The 22,736-nt window shown below is 44.1% G+C and overlaps 1 protein-coding gene across 1 annotated transcript in view; it reads right to left on the minus strand.

The window, feature by feature from the left end:
- The window catches only part of RASA2 (RAS p21 protein activator 2), a 114,723-nt gene extending 105,087 nt beyond the window's left edge, over positions 1-9,636 (minus strand). The window contains exon 1 of the mRNA XM_075068494.1: positions 9,342-9,636. Within this exon, the coding sequence (XP_074924595.1) occupies positions 9,342-9,585 (244 nt within the window). The 5' untranslated portion in view covers positions 9,586-9,636. The remainder of the gene's footprint in view (positions 1-9,341) is intronic.
- Positions 9,637-22,736: the final 13,100 nt, after the last annotated feature.

Consider the following 22,736-nt stretch of genomic DNA (forward strand, 5'->3'; position numbering starts at 1 on the left):
GCACTGTACAAAAAAAATAAAAAAAAAAATCCATCCCCATGAGGGGAATAGCTCCCAGCGCTGGTGCACTATGTGGCCACTTTACAGCACTGAAACTTGCAGCACTCAGGGAGGGTGTTTTTTCACAGTCCTGAGCAAGACAGTTGCAGCGCTGTAAAGTGTAGACAAGGCCTCAGATACCACAGAATATGCTCTCAGGACAAAGTCCAAGATATACACCTTAAAACACTTAAAACTGCATCGACCAAACAAGGACATTCCACTACAACAGTAGATCCTATCACAGAACAGGCCACCCAAATATCCCAAAAGAACTTGCTTGAACTCAGAAATAAAACCCTGAACACACACCCCTAGATGTCGCCTACCACCTCACACTAGAGCCCATACTGGGCATCAAACAACTAAAACCCATACTTGATGGGGACCTATTCCTGAAGCCCCTCTTCCAGCTTTAAAAAAAGAGAGCCTAACCTTTCCAAGTTCATCATCAAAAGCAAGCTTCCCACAGACTACAACACACCAACTCAAAGGGGCACCAGACTGCCTGAACAAATACAAAACCTGCAAACATATTTCCACTGCTACAATGATCAAGCCCCCCACCCTTCCAAAATCCATGAGACCTACACATGCCTATCACAACATGTGGTATACCTTATCCAGTGCATTAAATCCAGAAATAATTATGTGAGGGAAACCAAACAAACGATCACTACACTCTTATATAAGCTCAAACAGGAAAATGATAAAAGACAAAAACACCTTACCACCTGTGGGTGAAACAAAGCAAATCACTCTCTATCTGACCTACCAGTTTTCCTCAAAGGAATCCTGCACAACACTTTCAAAAGTTGAGCCCAAAAGCTTATATTCATTACCCTGCTAAACACCAAAAACCATGGACGGAACAGGGACACTGGATTTATAGGTTATTACTAAGGCTACAACTTAATCACAGCTATTTTTAGTAAGGCATTGACAGGTCACAGGCAAGAAACAAAATCATGGTCCATGACTTATGCCATAAATACCCAACTGAATCTTAGAGGGGAGGTGCTGTGAGTAGGATGGGGTGGGGGAGGGGAGGGGCAGAACCACAGCAGCAGCTGCAGGGTAAGCCTGGAGGTTGCTCCGGAGGAGGCCCGGTGGAGCCAGCTGCAGCTGCGGCCTGAGCCCAGAAGTCTACACAGTAACACAACAGTCCTGCATCCCAACCCCCATGAAGCTGAGTTGGCTGACCCAGGCCAGCTACACGTGTCTTGCTGCTGTGTAGTTACATCCTCTCTCACCAGCAGAAGCTGGTCCAAAAGAAGGTATTACCTCACCCATCTTGCCTTTCTAATAAAGTGTACAATGTTTCTTTGACAACTGGGACTCAAACCCAGCTCCCTGACTGTCAACATTTCTGTTGTGTACCATAAAGGCTTGCAAAATAGATTCAGAAGGCCTGGGCTATACTCTGAGCAGACAAATCCTTCACAGGAACCACCACCACAAATTTCAGTCATGATAAGCACATATGCAACTTCATTCCCGTCATATTCCAATTTTAAATGATCTAATGCTAGCAATTTCAATAGACCATTGTTATCAATAGGATGAAAGCAAGCTCTATCAAAACTGCCAACCTCATTTTTCAGGTTGCAAGTCTCACCATTCTGACACCACTGGATGATGTCTTCCTTCATCCCAATCCAAAAGAAATTCTTAGTGGTTTATTACAGGGGTGGGCAAACTTTTTGGGCTGAGGACCACATCTGGGTGGGGAAATTGTATACAGGGCTGGGGCAGGGGGTTGGGGTGCAGGAGGAAGTACGGGGTGTGGGAGAGGGTGCAGTGTGCAGGAAGGGGCTATGGGCAAAGGATTGGGGCAGAGGAGGGGTGCAGGATGTATGGGGGGCTCAGGGAAGGCAGTTGGGGTGCACAGGGGTTCAGCAGGGAGCTCAGAGCAGGGGTGCAGGAGAGGTGCAGGCAGAGGACCTAGGGCAGTATGTTGGGGGCGGAGGAGTGCAGGAGGAGTTCGGGCTCTGGGGTAGCAGCAGCTCGCACCGGGGCCAGGGCAGGCTCCCTGCATGGCTACCCTGTCCCCGGCACTGCGCCCCTCCAGGAAGCGCCACGGCCCCTGGGGGTGGGGGCCGGAGGGCTCTGCGTGCTCTGCCCTTGCTGCGCCTCCAGGTACCTCCCCCAAAGCTCCCACTGGCTGTGGTTCCCCATTCCTGGCCAATGTGAGCTACGGGGGGTGGTGCCTGGAGGCAACGGCAACACACAGAGCCCTCTGCCCCCCCCTGCCTAGGGGCCACATGGAAATGGTGCCACAGTGGTGTGGGGCTCACGGTGCTACGGAGGGCTATCCCACGGGCCATATTCAAAGCCCTGAGGGGCCAGATCTGGCCCACGGGCCATAGTTTGCCCACCCCATGTCTATTGGAATCGGTAGCATTGGGTATCTAACGCGCATAGGTTGGGAAGATACCTTGGGGTCCAAGGAACAGGTTGGGGAGGTGGAACACCTGCACACAAGAGATCCAGGATGGTGGGATACATCTATACACACGGACAAAGGACAAAGACTTGGGAATGGTTTCAGCACCATTAGATAGATAGAAAGATCAGTACAATCACCACCAGCAGATAGAAAGATCAGTACAATTGATTAAGAAACATGAAGAAGCTCTCACATCATCTGGATTTTTGGTGTGCCACCCATATAGACTCATAGGTCAGAAGGGACCAATATGATCATCTAGTCTGACCTCCTGCACAAAGCAGCATACCATACCCACTGGGATACATCCTCCAACTAGGGTACGATTTCAACCAATTGCTCCAAGACGTCTTCCTAATTTATGTGCTTCAGATGCCCAACCACTTGATTAACCTATAGTGTCATAGGTTTGACTCCATAATTCAGACTCTTAACTGGTACTAACTATTTTTTTCACTGTGAAAAGACTTTTCCACTATGGCATCTCCTTCTTTACCCAAACAAGGCTTCTGTAAAGCAATACAATCTGACTCTGTAGACCAGCTTTTGTTTTACAAATTAGAATGGTTTCTGTATTTGGGTGCTGCTTGATGGGATACAGATATTCTATTCTCACTTTCCCCATACTGACTGGCAAAATTTTGATAACTTGGTATAGGTCTAATTACATTCTTCAAGACTTTGTTTTGATGAGGGACGCTGCTAACCCTGATGCTTTAATACTTGCAACACTCCTCATAACAATGTTGCAGTCGATTCATACCAATGATTGGGAGTAAACAATCACTGTTGACATTGCTACCAAAAAACACACAAAAACTTGATCCATTATTTACTAGTTCCAGTTTGAATTTCAGCTTCTATATAGCCAACACGTGGGATAGCTAAACCATTTCCTGCTACCAATTTCACCCTGTTCGTGATAGTCAACAACCCTTTGTGAATCCAATGTTTCCTAAAACATTAGCTGTGTAAGGGGGTAACTTGAAACCCAGCATCCAGCAAGGCCCATATTTCTATCTCATTATTCTTAACCAACACAGTCGGACAGCTCCCCATAGCGGTAGCCTGCCCTTTGTGTCATTCAGGCCTATTCTCTGTCTCCCTGAGAACTGACCCCTCCACCACTGAGACACTGTGTTTCAATAAATGGCATTAGAATGTTGAGACATGCACCTCCTTTCTATATGTCTCACCTCACTGCATCTTCCACAAATAGGGCTGCCATCATGATCAAACTTATCTGTTGTCCTATACCAATCTGACTCCCCACGTCCTGCATCTGTATTGTCTAGGTCAAGGGTCAGCAACCTTTCAGAAGTGGTATGCCGAGTCTTCATTTATTCACTTTAAGGTTCTGCATGTCAGTAATACATTTTAACATTTTTTAGAAGGTCTCGCTCTGCAAGTTTATATTATATAACTAAACTATTGTTGTATGTAAAGTAAACAAGGTTCTCAAAATGTTTAAGAAGCTTAATTTAAAACTAAATTAAAACACTGATCTTACGCCACCAGCCTGCTCAGCCCACTGCCAGCCTGGGGTTCTGTTCATCTAGGCTGGCAGCGGGCTGAGTGGGGCCTGCAACCGGGACGCCGGCTGGCAAGGGGCTGGCAGCCAGGACCCCAGACCGGGGGAGGGAGGGGTGAGAGGTTCAGGGCAGAAGGCTGGGTGCAGGGAGGTTCAAGGTTTGGGGTCAGGGCAGAGAGCTGGGGGTGTAGGGCAGAAGGCTGAGTGTGTGGGGGGGGTTCAGGGCAGAAGGCTGTGGTACTTGGCTAGTGGGGGTGCTCTCAACCCTCTGCCCTGAGCAGCTCACAGCAGGGGGCTAGAAGGGATATGCCCTGTTCCACCCCCTTCCCCAAGGCCCCGTTCCTACCTCTTCTCTGCCTCCTCTATGGAGCAGTGAGCATGCTGCCACTCCTGATCGGCACAGGGAAGGAGAGGCAGGAAAGCACTACGGTGGGAGAAGAAGCGAGGGAGGTGAGGAAGCTTTGCTGCTGCAGGACCAAGCTTCTGCCTCCTGCCCCTGCAGGGGAGAGCGGTGGGGCGGGGCATGAGTGGGGCTGGAGGCTGGGACTGTGGATGGCAGCAGTGTGCCATTGAAAATCGGCTTGCGTGCCATGTTTGGCATGCATGCTGTAGGTTGCCAACCCCTGGTCTAGGTGCTAGGAACTCCTATTTCAAATCCAGTCTCATATGCTGAATTTCTCTCCTTATGTGAAGGAGTGCTTTCTTCAAATCCTCTACATCCCTTTTAAAAATTCTCTCTGAAAAAGTATCTTCCGTTCCAGAATTACCATACTCTGATTTCTGGCTAGCCTGCATCACACAGCACCCGCCATCTCCAGGCCACAAGGCAATGACACATTTATATCCATGCTGTGGACACACTTCAACTGTCCTGTGTGGGTTCTCTACATCTTACAAAATTTATAGCATCCTTAAAGTCTAGAAAGAAATTTCTTGATTCTGTCTTAGTTATAGTTCCCTCCATCAAGTATCATTATATAGTCCCTCAACAAATTTGCTCCAGCATTTTATCAGTATCTTGGAATTCATGTAGTTCTAACTTTTCTATTGCTTGCAAAGCCTCTTGTAATTCCAACATGTATTCGCTTACACTTTCTGCTGGACTCTGGATTATGCAGAATAACCTCTGCTTCAGCTCTGACAAGGTATGAATGTCAAACATACAGCCTAGCCTTCCAAATACCTGTTCTACAGTCCCTTTTACATTTTCCAGCCAAGTCTGCACTTCCCTTTTAGCTGCATCCTCTAATTGCCCCAGCAGAAGCTCTATTTTCTGTCTTTCTGGCAGTTTATGCAACCTGAACATCATCTGAAGCAGCCTTAAATTCAGAAATAGTCTTCTCTAGAAAAATCTAGGCAACAAAGATGCTCCAAAGAAATGTGGTCTGGTTAAGGGTGTCTGTATGAGTTGCCCTCCTGTCAACCTTTCCCATGCATTACCCTGACTCTGTTGTTCTAAGATGGTTATCTCCTGCTTTGAACTCTTCCTATCCTGTTCATGATGCCAACTGCAGTGACCCAGGCTTCAGCTAGGCTATGTCAACTGTGAAGAGAGGCAGACACAAGCCAACAAAATAAATAACCTTACATTTCAAACTTTATAAAGGAAAAACCCAGAAATGTGGAAGGAACAACAACAACGTATTCAAATGAGTAATAATATAATAAACATCCAGTACTCGCTTAAGAAAACAAACTGTAAGTTACCATCACAATAAAAAGTTTTTCCAACAACAAACTATCATCCCAACTCTTCCTATCCCTGGTTGCAAACTCCAGCTTCATCCCAGTTATCTCGCCTTCACCTCTTTCTAGCTTACAGTGCTCCTTCCACGCTGCAATGTTCGCACCTCTTTCCATCAGGTTCCCCTGCAAACAACAGCTCTTCTCGCAAAGGGGTACACCTGTTGACCCATAAGACCAAACTGTATTCTCTGTATTGTGTGAATCCTGCAGAAGTCATAATACTGAGTTTATTTGCCATGTAAATGACTGCCATTAAGTTCAGTTACAACATTACTGTGAGGTGAATTAAGAACATATGATCTGAGAGGAAACAAACTCTTTTCAACATCAATTTTAAGGAATTTAACTTATTACTTTCTAATCTTCAAATATATGTGAGAGGTAATTGGACTTAGAGTGTTAAGGAAGAAATATCCACAAGTCTTCCATGGCATAAAGCCCTTCTAACTATGGTGTTATTAGTTGCAAGTAAAATCTGGGGGGTAATCATCAGGAATAATATATTGGTTACAACAAAATAAAAGCCACTCTCTGCTTTCCATTCCACAAAGACTTAAAAGTGATCCTGTGAGGCTCAAGACAATTAAACACTTAACTCCTTTTCCATTTTGCATTCTTGCCAGGACTAGTGTACTAAAGTATCACAAGAAAAGCTGTTTTTGCTTTACTTCTGAATCAATTTATGTACACCTGAAATCTCAAGAGAGAAAAATAGTAAAATCAAACCAAACCTTAAGATTTTGCCTCTTGAGCATGCAAAACTAGGCAACAGCCTTTCAGTAATACTATCTCCTCCCTTTTCTCCCCCACCCCAATCACACAGGACAGGTCCTATCCTCATGACCTGGTCTTCCATTGACAAAAGTTAAATTCAGACATTAATATCAAGTTTGGGAATGCACTTGGGTTCTTTTAAAGTATATTCTTTACTCAATTTAATTTAATAGGAAATTCAACCATTATAATATCTTTTTTAAAAAATTACATCTTTCCTGACTTTAATATTTGACAATAAACAATCTCTCAAATATTTACTGAAAAAAATTAGGTAAACTCCCAAGATATCACAGTTTCTGCTTTACAACTAATTTTCAGAATGAAATACAGAAGTCAAAAGCTAAGAGAAGGGTCTACCCCATTTGGTGCTTACAAACCAGGGAGATGCATATTTCATATAATAGAATCATAGAACTGGAAAAGACCTCAAGAGGTCATCCAGTCCAGTTTCCTGCACTCATGGCAGGACTATTATCTAAACCATCCCTGACAGGTGTTTGTCTAACCTGCTTTTAAATCACCAGTGATGGAGATTCCACAACCTCCCTAGGCAATTTATTCCAGTGCTTAACCACTCTGACAGTTAGGAAGTTTTTCCTAATGTCCAACCTAAATCTCCCTTGTTGCAATTTAAGCCCATTGCTTCTTGTCCTATCCTCAGAGGTCAAGAAGAATAATTTTTCTCTTGCCTCCTTGTAACAATCTTTTATGTACTTGAAAACTTATGTCCCCTCTCAGTCTTCTTTTTTCCAGACTAAACAAACCCAATATTTTCAATCTTCCCTCATAGGCCATGTTTTCTAGACCTTTAATCATTTTTGTTGCTCTTCTCTGGACTCTCTGGTTTGTCCACATCTTTCCTGAAAGGTGTGTCCAGTTCTGGGCACAAATACCCCAGTTGAGGCCTAATGAGTGCAAAGCAAAGCAGAAGAATTACTTCTTGTGAATATATAAAACTCCTAAACAGATAAAATAAACCAAGAATCCTCTGTGTAATAACAGTTCTAGCCCTCTACATGCATCTTTTAAATATATACAAATATGTTTTGTACAGAAAAATTAATTTTAATATAGTATAACATTTTTCCTGGGAAAAAAATATTAAATAATTTTGCAGGATTGGATGCTACACTGTAGAATTCTTCTCTAAATTTTTGTTTGTATTTTACCATTTGCGTTAACACTGATAAATCCAAACATATTTATAACAGATCCTTAATTCTACTCCATTGCCAAATTTAATTATACTGCATTTCATTCTCATGAATTACTGTATGAAAAAGATTGATTAAATGCGTGAGAAAGGAAATAAATGGGTTACATTTGAGTTGTATGAATGCATTTTGATAACCTCTCAGGAAGCCAACACACATCCTGTTTCTCTTAGCTGCTTTGAAGTCCTTGTCAGTCGCATCACACATTATCTGTCTCCCTCTTCATCCCCCCTCCCTCCCCATTGTCTTAGGATAATCATCATTTGGTTTTCCAGGTTACTGAATTTACGCATTTTTAGCTATGACAGCCCTTCCTCATCCACCAACAAAAAAATCTGACTATCTTTTTCTCTCCTCGCCTCCAACCCCACATTAACACAAGTTACTGTTTCCAGAGTAGCCTTGTACCAACTTCCTGCTACATCAATAATTTCGCAAGATTTGCTTGACAAATAGACTCTTATGCCTAGGGTTTTGTGGGGCGGAGCTTTTGTTTGTTGGCATAAAAAAAAATGCTTCACTGAAACGTGCACTCATTGTAGCATCTCAACTCCAACTGCTCAACAGCACCCTCAACTACACGTCAATTTCCTCTGCATGTGTCATTTCTGCTCCCAATAACTAATTCTCTGCCCTCAAACAGAAATCCACTCCTCCCAAGAACAACATTCACACTGCCAATTGACTCTGCATGTGTCAGTCATGCTCCTCATCACCAAGTCCCTCTGTCTGAACTGCATACAGGCCACTACCTCAATAACTCACTCACTCTCTCCTACTGTCAGCTTCCTCTGCACATATCCACCCAGCTCACAGCCTCAGTAACTCCTTTGACAGAGATGCATCCAGACAGCAGCCCCTCTGAACACTTAATCCACCACGTCCAGACAGAAATGCTGATCTCCTACTCATGCTTGCCCTATCCTCCAACACACCCAGAGCCCTCCACCTATACCCAGCGTGAACCCCAGTACCACCCCATTCATACCGACCCTGCCTCCACATTCCCAAGCCCTCCACTCATACCTGACACAACCCCATGTCCTCTACCTATACCCCAGTGCCACCCCTATCCATACCGCCCACAAACCCAAGAACCCATAGCTTCCACATACACCCAGACCACCCCAACCGCAGAGCTGCCCATGCTCACCCTTCACAGCCCAGAGGCCTCCACACCTCCCCCACACACCCATGCCACCCCATGCCCACACCCACAGAGCTGCCCATATCCATGTGTGTCCACCTCGCACAGCTGGCTACCCGATACCGTACCTAGTCAGCGCCTCCACTGAGACACCAGTTGCTGTAGCCTTCACACCCCTTACCCTCCGGAGAAGAGCAAAAGCCGCCCATCCCGAGTCGCCTCCTCTCCCCCTCCGCCCCACAGGCCCGGCCCCAGGAGGCAGGAAGAGGGCGCGGACGGAGGGGAAGCCGGAAAGAAAGGCCGGCTCCCGCACGGGGAGGACCGAGGGAGGAAGGCCCAGGGCAACAGCGGTGACTCAGTGCGGCAGCCCAGGGCAGAAAGGCCCCCGTAGTGCCCGTGCCCGGCCGGCCCCTCCCCAGACCCCGCTCGCTCACTCACAGATCTTCCCCCGCAGGTTCTGTAGCACTCGGACCCCTTCGCCATCACCATCCTCGGCCGCCATAGTGCCGCCGCCTGCTGCGCTGCGCGCTAACAAGAAGGAGAGGAGGCGGCTGCCCCTTCCCTCTACTGCCCTGTCTGTTGTGCGGCAGCGAGCGGAGGCCCCGGCAGGCGGCACCTCGCCGCGCCGCCCCGCCCACTCCGCTTCTCCCATTGGGCAGCGGAGCGGCAGGCGCATACGCATTTCCTCCTGTCGCGCGGGCGATTCAGCGCCGCTGCAGCCGCTGCCTTTCTGAAACTGAGGTTCGAGCCGGGGTGGGGCAGTTCCTGTCTCTGCGCCACGCTGGGCCTCCCCGTGCGGTGACGCCCGCGGCCCGTGTCAGCCCCGCCCTCAGGCGAGCTGGGCGGGGCCTCTAGCCGGGCCTACGGCCAGCGCTCGCGGGCTAGCGGGGCCGCCCGGCGGCCGGTTAGAGCACAGTGCCTGGGGCTGGGCGCTGGACGGGCTTGTACCGAGCAGGCGAGTGGGTGGCCCACGGGCGGGACTGGGGGCTTCTAGTGGAAACCGTGGGGGAAGTTGATGGTTTTCACTCCGAAATAAGTCCGTAGTGGGTTGGGTTGGGCTGGGCTTTGTCTTGAGTTGGCCCCGGGGTTGCACGTTGAATGGGCGCCTTGTAAACAAATTGGATAAAATAATCCCATTATTTCCTTGGCTTGTCGCAACCTCCCCCCCACCTATTGTGTCCAGCAGTTGTTGCTAATAGATCTAGATTGTAATCGCTTCAGGGCAGGGACCATCTGGCTATGTGGGTATAGTGCCAACTAAGCGCAATGGGGCTGGGGCCTCTGGGCACCACTGCAATACAAAGAATAATAGGTGCAAAGAGCTTCTTCAGCCCCAAAGCACCAACCACTTTGCAAAGACAGAATTTGTGGTTTTATTTAACCACCAATCTCACAGTGGAAAAAATACCTAAGAAATCTGGCATTAACCCCTGCAAATACTCAAGGCTGTGTTTTGCCTGAGGTTAGTCAGGACTTTCTTGGGGTTTGCTGGCTGCTTTTTGAAGGACAGTGCTTCTTTTTTTACTGTCTGCTGCAGCAGCCTATGGCTATATCTACACTGAAATAAAATACTTGCGGGTGGCCAGGGTGATCTGACTTGGGGGCTTGGGCTTGGACTTGGGCTGTGGAACTAAAAATTGCTATATAGATGTTCAGACTTGTGCTGGAGCCCAGGTGCTGGGACCCTCCCCTCTCATGGGGTCCCAGAGCTCAAACCAGCCTGTGTCCAAATATCTAGACAGCAGTTTTATAGCCTGAATCAGGCCAGCTGTGGTTGTTGAATTGCTGTACGCTGTGAAGCCTAGATGGTGCTGCAGAATGCCACAAATAAATGCAAGAGTTCAGCTGACTCTGATGGGATGACACTAGTGATGTTTTTGCCTCAAGTGTGAGGTCAGAAGAGAGCTGATATTGGGGCTGTGCCTGGAAAGCTGAAAAAACCTGTGAACCAGGTTAAAAGAATATAAAATATGTGGAGATGTACCTATCTCATAGAGCTGAAAGGTTATTCAGTCTGGCTCCCTGCCTTCACTAGCAGGACCAATTTTGCCTGATTTTTGCCTGAGATTTGTAAGTGAGCCTTTCAAGGATTGAGCTTATAACCCTAGGTTTAGCAAGACAATGCTCAGGCCACTGAGCTATCCCCCTGGTTATAGGTGAAGTAGTATACTTTCTTCTCTACTTCTGTCTAAAGATGAAGTAGAATTGGATGATATGCCATTAGGAAAAGAGGTGGGATGATATAAGCAGAAGGTTTCAGAAGACTCAATGGCAGTTGGACATGATAGTAGTTGGATGCAAAACTCTCTTTAAGGATGGAATATTGAAAAAATTCAGTGGCAGTTGGAAATTACAGTTATTAGGACTCTCTAAATGTAGAACTGTGGTTCTCAAATTGGAAGTTGGGACCAAAAACTGGGTCACAAACCCTTTTTAATGGGGTCACCATGGCTGGTGTTAGACTTGCTGGGGCCTGCAGCAGAAGTCGAAGCCTGAACCCCACCACCCAGGGCCAAAGCTGAACCTCAAGCCCCACTACCCAGGGCTGAAGCCTAAGGACTTTGGCCCTAGATGGCAGGGTTATAGGCATCCTGTCTCGGACTGAAGCCCTTGAGCTTTGATTTTGATCTCCCCACCTCAGGTGGTGGGGCACAGGCTTTGGCTTTGCCCCCCCCTCTCCACCCAGAGCAGCAGGGCTCGGGCAGGCTCAAGCTAAGGTCCCCCCTTCTGGGGTCATGTAATATTTTTTGTCAGAAGAGGATTAGGATGCAATGAAGTTTGAGAACCCCTGGTGTAGAATGCTTGACAGGGCAAGTTTCTATCGGTTTCTGTGGCAGTAAGGAATGAACAAGAGTTGGAATTAGTTCTTTCTGGTAGATGTTTTTAAAACAAAAGCCCCATCTGCATTCAGAGATTGCTGCATTGCATAGCCAAAGTTGTGAACATCAGTTCTTCTTGGACTGCTGCTGAAAATGGTTTACATGGTAGAGTCAATAGGACATAGCAATTTGCAGCACCTATCAGAAAACATAAAATTGCTTCCTTCAAATCTCAGACTTCCTGTAACTCTGTCTGAAAACATTTTTCTGATCTACATTACAGTTTTATTTTTGGCAGCAGTTCAGGGCACCAATTGCTATCAAACAACTTCAGCAACCTGTTAGAACAGATCTTTCTTTCAGAGGCACCATTTCTACACTGTATTTTGGCAGAACAGAAAAGGTATTGGTATTAAGATTACAAAGTACTAAGAATAAGTAACCAGTATTTTGTATAACTGTGTCTTGTAACTGGTGATGGGAGTTTTATTTTGTTTCTTTCAGTTTCCAAGAGAACATTAACAGTGATAGAATCATAGAAATGTAAAGCTGGAAGAGACCTTAGGAGGTCATGTTGAGAAACTATGGTTACTAGTTTGAGTTTTTGTTGCCTTGAAAGTGGCTTGACTTCAATGCATCTCACATCTCAGTCAGAGGACTGAATAGTGCACAGAGACAGATGATCTGAAGGTGGTAGAGATATAGATTCGTGCAACATCACACCCTGACGCAAGGGAGCACTCTAATGGCAAATGTGTACTACAACAAGGAAATCTGACAACCTCCATTAGAAGTCTATTTCAATACTTAACTATCCTTATAGTTTAACAAAAAATTCCTAATAGCTAACCTAAATCTCCCTTACAACAGATTATGCCCATTTTTTCTTCTTTTACCATCAGTAGGCATGGAGAACAATTGATCACTGTCCTCTTTATAACAGCCCCTAAAATATTTAAAGAGTGCTATCAGGTTCCCCACTCGGTCTTCTTTGCTGAAAACTAAACATGCCCAGCTTTTTAAACATTTCCTCATTGATCACGTTGTCTAACCCTTTTATCATTTTTGTTGCTGTCCCCTGGACTCTTTCCAATTTGTTCACTCTTTCTAAAATGTGGCACCCAGAACTGGACACAGTACTCCGGTTGAGGTCTCATCAGTGCTGAGGAGAGTACCACCTTTGCCTTAGATACAAAACTCATGGGCATATACCCCAAAATTACATTAACCCTTTTCTTAACTCATCACATTGTTGACTCCTGTTCAGTGGGTGATCCATTATAACTCCTAGATCTTTTCCAGTAGGACTACCATCTAAGCAGTTATTCCCCATTTTGTAGTTGTGCATTTGATTTTTTTTCCCCTTTCTCAGTATAGCACTTTGCATTTGTCTGTATTGAATTTAATTTTGTTGATTTCAGATCAATTTTCTAATTCCTCAAAATCACTTTGAATCATGTCCTCCAAAGTTCTTGCAACTCCTTCATGCTTGCTGTCATCCGCAAATTTTATAAACACGGTGTCTGCTCCATTCTCAAAGTCATGAATGAAAACATTGACTAGTACTGGACCCAGGACAGACCCTTACATGATTTCACTGGATAAGTCTTCCCAGTATGACAGCGAACCACTGAGTATGGTTTTCAACCAGCTGTGCACCACCTCATAGGAGTTTAATCTAGACCACATTTCTCTAGTTTGCTTAAGAAAATGTGATATGGGACTGTGTCAAAGTGTCAAAAGCTTTACTAAAATCAAGATATATCATGTCTATTGCTTGTCCTCCTTATCCACTAAGCCAGTATCTCTGTCAAAGAAGGAAAATAAGTTGGTCAGGCATGATTTTTTCTTGACAAATCCATGTTGGCTATTCTTTATTACCCTATTTATTGTGCTCTATGTGCTTAACTGATTGTTTAATAACTGATTCCAATATTTTTCCAGGTTTCCAAGTTATATTGACTGATCTATACTTCTATGGGTCCTCTTTGTTCCTCTCTTTATATTTGCCCTCCTGCAGTCCCCTGGGACCTGACCCATCATCCATTAGTTTTCAAAGATAATTGCTAATGGTTCCAAGATTGTTTTAGTTAGTTCCTTAAGTACCCTAGAATGAATTTCATCAGGCTGTGCTATCTCGACTACATTTAACTTATCTAAATATTCTTTAAGGTATTCCTTCCCCCGGTTGTTAATATTAACTAAGTTAAGCATTTGGTTACCATTAACCTTTTTAGTGAAGACTGATGCAAAATAGCCATGAAGTACATACACCACCTTGTTGTCATTTGTCATTATCCCTCCTCCCTGATAAGTAGTAGGCCTACACTTTCTTTTTGTCTTTCTTTTGCTCCTAAAGTATTAAGAGACAAGAAGAAGAGGTTCTATCATGTCCCTTGCTAGATGCAATTCATTTTGTACCTTGGCCTTTCTAATTTTGTCCCTACATGCTTGTGCTATTCTTCTGTCTCATCCGTTTCTACTTTTTGTAAGATTCCTTTTTGATTTTTCAGGTAATTAAAGCGCTCCTGATGAAGCCATAGTGGCCTTTCACTGTTCTTCCTATTTTGCCTTTGCATATCAATAGTTTGCTGTTCTACCTTTAATATTGTCTCTGAGAAACTGCTGCCTCTCCTGAACTCCTTTTTCCCTGAGATTTTTTTCCCAGAGAACCTTACCTACCAGGGGTGGCTCCAGGCCCCAGCATGCCAAGTGCGTGCTTGGGGTGGCAAGCTGCGGGGGGCGCTCTGCTGGCGCTGGGAGGGTGGCAGGCAGGCTGCCTTCGGCGGCTTGCCTGTGGAGGGTCTGCTGGTCCCGCGGCTTCGGCGGACCTCCCAGAGGCGTGCCTGCGGAGGGTCCGCTGGTCCCGCGGCTTCGGCGCCTGCAGGAGGTCCACCAAAGCCGCGGGACCAGCAGACCCTCCACAGGCAAGCTGCCAAACGCAGCCTGCCTGCCATGCTTGTAGCAGCAAAATGCTTAGAGCCGCCCCTGTTACCTACCAGTTCTGTGAGTTTGTGGAAGTGTCCTTTTTTGAAGTCCATTGTCCTTTTGCTTCTCTCACTTCCTTTTCTTATAATAATGAAATCTGTCATTTCTTGATCATGTTCACCCAAATTGCCTTCTATCTTTGGAGTCACAAGCAATTCCTCCCTGTTAGAATCAAGTGTAAAATGGTTGTCCCCCAGTTTAAAAAGCCATATATGAAGGCTGTACTTCCATACCGTAAATGGAAGAATTGACTTTAGAGAGATTCTAACCCACAACATTTGAATGACTGATCCTTATTAGCCCAAGCAGGGTATTTTTGGCTCTTAGACATCTAATATATTCTCCATTGGGTCACACAGGCCACAAGGGAGAACCAAGAAAAAATAATTATTTAAATGTAGTTTCTTTCTCAAAAGAAAAATAGAATATTTATTTTCATATGAATGAGAATGTTCTAGGAAGTGCCATGTGATTCTAGAGACATGGAAGTAGGTTCCCACGCATTTCCAGGTTTCAAACTTATTCACACTATGCAGGTGTAAACATCCTATCCTATCCTCTGGCCAGCCTTAAATCAAGAGGATCATAACCTAATTGTCCTTGAAGAATGAGTCTTAATGGTAAATAGGGATAAAATGGAGTTTCAGAAGTCACCTTTAGACAAGAGTGAAGGCTTTGCCAGCTAACTAGTAAAGCAGTTTGCATTTCTGTTCACTTTCTTCTTGTCATTAATAAGAAGTGATAACATTTTTGGGGTTTGAATCTTCATTGTTTTTATTTCTGTTTTATCTACCTTTGCAGGGAAGGTTGGTTTGGAATACACTATCATTGTCCAAGAACACTTACAGTTACACCAGTTGTGCTTTATACTAGGAGGTTTCAGTTATCCCTGCTAAATCATATGTTGCTTCATTTAGGGCTGAATTGTAAGCCACCTTGCACAGGCTATCCACATCATGGGTAGCGTGCAAGGGGGAGAACACCCTTCATTGCATGACTACCACCTCTCCCCAGGAAAACATAAGTGATACCTGCAATTGGGACCTGATCGTGCAAGGTGTGGAGTGCCCTCAACTTGGTTTTTCTCTGAAATTGAAAGCACTTAGCACCCTGGAGGGCTAAATCCTGAGTGACTGGGATCATCCAGATTCTTTGAATCAAGTCTTCACTAGTGGAGTGGGCTATGGAGAGAAAAAACTCTTTCATTCAATCTATGTAGAAATGATGAAGCAGAGTTTCTGTGATTAATTCATGTTCTCTACATATGTGGCATATATAACACTTGCTTACCTGACTTCCTCCTTAACATGAGGCTTTCAAGAAAATGTCAGTAATCCCACACAGATATTTTTCTTGCAGAACAAACATTTTCCATAATATTTCAGCTAATGGCAAACTGGCAACCTGTTTGTTAACTTCTTCAAACTGGCAGTAAATTGGAACTGTCACCTCAATGACATGCAGACTCTATGTAGGTTTACTTTGTAGCACTGGTGGGCCCACACTAGACTGAGAATTTATTAGGATACCCCAGTAGTTAGAATGAAAACAATCTGATGACAGAGAAAAGGGAACTTTGAGTACTTCTCATTTATAGTAGCTTCAGTTCCTCGCAGCAGAGACACATTGTAGTTAGTGTGTGTGTTGACACTATGCGTCTCAGTTGCATCAGATCTATTATGGAACAAATACACTTCAAGGTGGAAAGGAATGTTTAGAAATGCACTATTCATATCTGTTTCCTTAGAGCCATATAGTCCCTTTTTTGAAGAATAAGGCATGGAAATGTCCAAAAAAATGCAAGAAGTACTCACAGTAATATGAATACCATTGGATCTGCAGGAAAACTGTCTAGCAAACCACAAGTGGCTGGACTTGAAGTCCCCTTTTAGAAAGCTAAAACCCAGCAATTGTATTTTGAGGATGATTTGTAGCAATTTGACCTTTCATGTGTAATTGCAAAGGGGTACAGTGCTAAGAATACCAGAGAGGTACACAGTGATCGCTTCCAAGCTCATTGTTGGAGATAAGGATTACATCTAATTGCAGATGCTTGGACTCCACTAGCAATTTGTTATGAAGTAAAGAGTTGTGGGATATTTGTTGATAGTAAGTTACTGTTGCTCAAGGGCTGATTTTTTCCCCCATAGTCAGTTATTTTGCTGGCATTGTACTTCTGAGGCTTGGTCTACACTTAGAATTTATACCAGCATAGCTATGTCAGTCAAGCATATGAAAAATCCACACCTCCAGCGATGCCTGCTAGCTTGCATTGTAGACGCATCTATGCTGACAGAAGAGTGCTTCTGTTGCATAATTAATGCTGTTTGAAGTTATGGTTTTCCTACACTGGCAGAAAAACTCCTTCTGTTGGTATATGCTACATCTGCTCTAGGGGGTATGCTGGCTTAACCATGCTAATACTCCTGGGGGAATTCTGCACCGAAAAATTAAAAATTCTGTAGACAATATTTTAAAATTCTGCATATTTTGTCAAAATAACACAATATAATCATGCCAGTTTCAATTATTTGGTACTTTATTTAAAATACCTTTTAGTATGTAATAAACAAAAAAGATTCAGGATTTTTTTTTAACAAATAGATTCCTTACTAGGCATATTAATACAGAACTTTGAGTAATAATTCATTTAAGCTGCAATAGAGAAAAGTATATCCCATACTTCTCAGCAGCGGTGCAAAGGCTTGGGGAATCAGGGGTAACAGAGGGGCTGAGGGAGAGGAAAATAACTGCTGGGAAGGAGCCTGCAAGTGAACCTGGAGGGTTGCTGGGTGTGGGAAGTATGTAATGCTTTTGGGGGGGGACTGTTAGGAATTGGGGGAGCCTCCCCCATGCAGACCCTGATTGACCCCTTGCCTCTCCCATTCAGACACATCTGCCCGTCTCTGTGTGTCCTTGCATCCCCACTCTCCATTCAGACAAGCATATCTGCACATGTCCCCATGTGGCCCTGCCTCCCACTTCCCTCTATCTCATGTGACCCTGCACCTGCACTCAGCCAGGCATAGCTGCCCATCTCCATGTGTCCCTGCACCCCCATTCAGCTACCACCACTCCCTGCATCCCTATGTGGCCCTGCACCCCCACTCCCATTCATCCCCTGGCTCAGTGTTATCACCCTAGTAGCTTCTGTGCATCCACCCCAGTCTATCCCCCATCATTTGCTCTTCTGAACTCCAGTCTGTGTGACCATCCCCAGCAGTCTTGTGTGCCCCACTCTGTCCAGTCCTCCATATCCCGTGCCTCCTCACCTGGCCCCACAGATAGGGCGTTGTGTGGAAGGCAGCCTCTGCCCCCTCACTCACCATGGCTGGCTGCCCTGCCCATGAGCCAGCCGCCTTCTCTTCTGGCACATCAGCTCCTGCTGGGCAAAAGGTGTGATTGCAGCTTCCCTTCACCTCCCATCAGAATCAGTTATTCTACAGGGAAAAAATAAATGTGCAGGGACATTAATTCTGCACTTGCACAGTGGTGCAGAATTCCCCCAGGAGTAATGCTGCCGTACGCTCTGTAGCATAGACACAGCCTCAAGCTTTCCACCAGTTCCAAACACTACACCCTGTAGATCTTCTGTGTATTATACCAGAGTAGGAGGTTTTAGCTACTTCTTCAGTTTTTGAGGTAGATTGTGGAGTAAATTGCTCCAATTACTTCCACACAGTTGTACAGAGCCCCTGGACTATGACAGAGATACAACAAGGATCTGGAGTTTTCTAGGATTTTTGCTGTTATTTCTTATGAGATTGAAAACAATATAAAATAGGCAGAAAATGGCTGAACAGTAGCTCTCAGAGTAATGATTCAGCCAACTGAATATGAAGTGAATCTGAGGTGAATTACTGTAAATCAGGGCTTCTCAAACTTCTTTGCACCACGCCCCCCTTCTGACCACAAAAATTGCTACAAAACCCCAGAGGGGGGAACCAAAGCCTGAGCCCTGCCACTCAAGGCATGGGGGCCAGGGCCAAAGCCAGACCTTCAACCCTAGATGGGGGGCCTGTAACCTGAGCCCTCCCCTGCCACACACACACTCAGGGCTGAAGCTCTTTGGTCTTGGGCAGGGGGGATCGGGCTTCGGCCCTGAGCCCCAGCAAGGCTAATACCAGCCCTTGACAATGCCGTTAAAATGGGATTATGACCCACTTTGGGGTCCCAACCCACAGATTGAGAACCACTGCTGTATATAGTTCTTCGTTAACTCAAGGCCTAACTCAGCAATCAACAATGTGGTGCAGCTTAACCCCACCACATTCTCTTGCCACTGCAACAAGATGTGAACCCCAGTATGACATCATTTTAGGCCTTGCTTTATACTTGGGATTAACCCTGATTCAGAAGTCATCCAGTAACTGACATATCCTGCACCAATGTGAACTCCAAGCGTAGACAAGGAAATCTTCAGTTTGCACCAGCTGAGCTTCTTCCTGTTTTAAACCAGAGTAAGATCAACCAGTTTATGTCTACACTTAAGGCTTACACTAGTGCATTTACACTGGTTGCTGGCCTCCAGTGGGTGAATTGGGGCTAATCCCAAGCATGGTCAAGTCCTTTGACTAAGGGCCTGTCTATGCAGTGAGGTAATGTGCACTACAGCGGTGTGACTTCTAAAGCATCCTAATATGTTGTGTATTAATTAGTCCCGGTAGACCCTGCTGATGCACAGTAAATGTTCCCAAATGTGCTTTAACATAGTGCTGTTTCAAACACTTCTGAGGCTGATATGTAGCAATCTGATCTTGTGTGATTGCAAATGGAACAAATGATTGAGCAGAGTCACAGGAGAATATGTAATGGAAGAAATATTGAAGTAGCTGGAAGAAGACTGTGACTCTTTTGTGACTAAGTTTGTATACTCCCTTTCTATATGTTTCAGTGCAATGGATGTCTGCTAGATCTTTATCATATTTTTCACAGATGGCAGCAATTCGTTCCAGGGCAATAATTTGTTTTAATTTTTGCACATCTGCTAACTGAGGATTGATTAGCATATTTTAAGTCTGAATAAATAACCTAGTAGAATGACCATAAACTTCTTGGTATTAGCAATATGAAATGGGGAAGGAAGAAGATTTTATTGTATGCTCCGTATACTTCTAAACTTCCTTGTTTTGGTTAGACATCTGTTTTCAGTGCTGTCCCACAAATGACCTGAATCACTGCTTTTCTATTACTGTAGGTTAATTTATTTTTTATGTATGTTGCAGACTAATGGCACACAGCTGGAGGGAAAAATATTTTAATTTGCATTTTTCCTTATGCTGTATATATTTGCCCATTTCTATATACAAATTAGACATTTTGCATTCTGGACTGTGTGTCCCTGCCACAGTCCCAAAAGAATGGAAAAGTACAGTGTGGAAAACTCACATTCATGCTACATATGCATGATTAGAATTTAGATTAATTACATTTTTAATTTGATATTTTAGCACAACTTATTAAAACAGAAATGTGCCTTTTTAAAGCATATGAAAAATTAAAAGCATATGAAAACTAGTCCTATGAGGTACTAAGCAGTCAACTTTTATTCACCTGAGCATTTATATAAACACTTTTCATCCTCAAATGTCTGATCCCATGAAATGTTGAGCACTTCATCTGACTTGTTGAGTGCTCTCACCTCGTCTCAGCCCCTCAAAGGAAGCACTTGCTATCTCATAGGAATGGGCCTTAAGGATGAAGTGTTTGTAGACTTTCTTCTCTTGGACAAAAAATGGAATTGTGAGCTTTGCTACTCCAGGGAGAAAGGTACAGTCTAATTGTATGAATAGCAGCTACTAATGTTCAACATTTTAAAATCAGCAGTTCTGGGTAACTTACATCCATACATTTTAAAAGGTGTGGCTGAGGAGCTCACTGGACCATTAATGTTCATTTTCAATAAGTCTTGGAACACTGGCCAAGTTCCAGAAGATTGAAAGAAAGCTAGTGTTGTGCCAATATTTAAGCATAAACAGGATGACCCACGTAATTATAGGTGTGTCAGTCTGACATTGATTGTGGGCAAGATAAAGGAATGGCTGATACATGACTCTATTAATAAAGAATTAAAGGAGGGTAATGTAACTAATACCAATCAACATGGGTTAACGGAAAATAGATTCAGACAAATTGGATATTTTTATGAGATTATGGTAATAGTGTTGATGCAATATATTTAGCCTTCGGTGAGGTGTCTGACTTGGTACTGATTAAAAACTAGAATATAAAATTAAAATGGCACACATTAAATGGATTAAAAACTGGCTCCTTTATAGGTCTCACTGTAATTGTAAATGGAGAGACATCTTTGAACAGGGCCTGTTTCTAGTGGTGTCCTGCTTGAAGCGGATCTTGGCCCTACATGATTTAACATTTTTATTAATGACCTGGAAGAAAACATAAAATCATCACTAATAAGTTTGCAGATGTCACAAAATTTGGACGATTTTTTTCTGGATCACATGGTAAACTGGGTACAAACAAACAATGTGTTTTATTACAGAAAAATGTAAATGCATATATCTAGGAACAAATAATGTAGGATGAGGGACTTTATCCTGGGGAGCAGTGTGTCTGAAAAAGATTTGCAGGTTATGTGAGCATGGACCTCCTGATGCCAACTGGCAGTGGGGCATACAGGGATGCGTGAGGGTACAGCAATCTCCTGAACATTTTCATTCACCAAATGGGGACCTGTGATGTCTCAGACAAAAGCCTGTATCAAACTGGTGGTCATCAATATCATTCAAAACACATATATGGGTGTTGTGTAAACAGTTATGTATATAAAATGAAAATTATGTTCTTAAGGGCTGTGTCTAGGGACTGGTCACCAGAAAATGTGAAAAACAGGTTTACTTTCAGGAAGAAATGTTTGTCTGTTTATATGTAAAGTAAGTATTGTATGGTTCACAGTGGTCTTCCACTCACCAGTCTAATCCAAATGCTAATAACGGGTTGTGAAATGTTCAAATAGAAGAAAGTAACAGGAAGAGGTAAACTGGGGAAGGGGTGGAGAGAAATCCTATTTTGAGGTGCATATCAAATAGTCTGTGCTGGTATATTTAGGGTTGCAAAAACATTCTAGCATCCTTCACCAATGAAGTAAACGGACAGCGAGTTTGCTTCATGAAAAAGGGGTATCAACCAGGGTGTGCTGAAAAGGCCAAAGAGAACTTTGGGTGAGATATCCTCCTGTCTAAAGAAGCTTAACTTTTTAGTTAAGTTTAGTCTATACAAAGTGTGTTATGATTTTGTTTTATATTAACAATTTGTTTCCAGTATTCTTATTATCACTTGAATCTCTGGTCTTTGATAATAGATATATTTGTAGTGAAAACAGAAATAAGTTTAAGTGCTGCATGTTCAGCAGTAAGCTGCTGTGTAGTGTTCCTTTAGGACCAACAGGCCTCGTAATTCTGCGAGTGTTCAGTGGGTAAGAGGTTGCACACTACAGGGAACACTCAAAGGATTTAGGGGGTGCTGTGTGGCTATTGCTAACCTGTACTGAGAGAGAGTCTGCAGAGGCTTAGAAGCTAGTGCTTGTGTTGCCAGAATCTGCTAGCTTCAGGGAGCTGATCCACAGCAGACACAGACAAGACTTCCTCACATTAAGGGCAGCTGGTAGGGAAGTACCTCACAATCCTGGGTACTCCTGGGAAGCATCACAGGGGTTCTGGTACATAATCAGCAGATCATGAGCTCCCAGTACAATTCTGCGGCCAAAAAGGCAAAAGCAATCCTTGGATGTATAAACAGGGTAATCTAGAGTAGGAGTAGACAGGTTATTTTACCTTTGTATTTGGCAATGGTGATGAGCACTGCTGCAATACTGACTGTGTCCAGTTCTGGTGTTCACAAATCGAGAAGGACATTGATAAAATGGAAAGGGTTCACAGCAGAGCCACAAGAATGATTAAAATATTCAAAAATATGCCTTTTAGTAATAGACTCAAGGAGCTCAATCTAATTAGCTTGACAAAGAGAAGGTTAAAGCATGACTTAATTACAATCTGTACATATC

The sequence above is a fragment of the Chelonoidis abingdonii genome, chromosome 8 (genome assembly GCF_003597395.2).
Source record: "Chelonoidis abingdonii isolate Lonesome George chromosome 8, CheloAbing_2.0, whole genome shotgun sequence".
NCBI lineage: Eukaryota > Metazoa > Chordata > Testudines > Testudinidae > Chelonoidis > Chelonoidis abingdonii.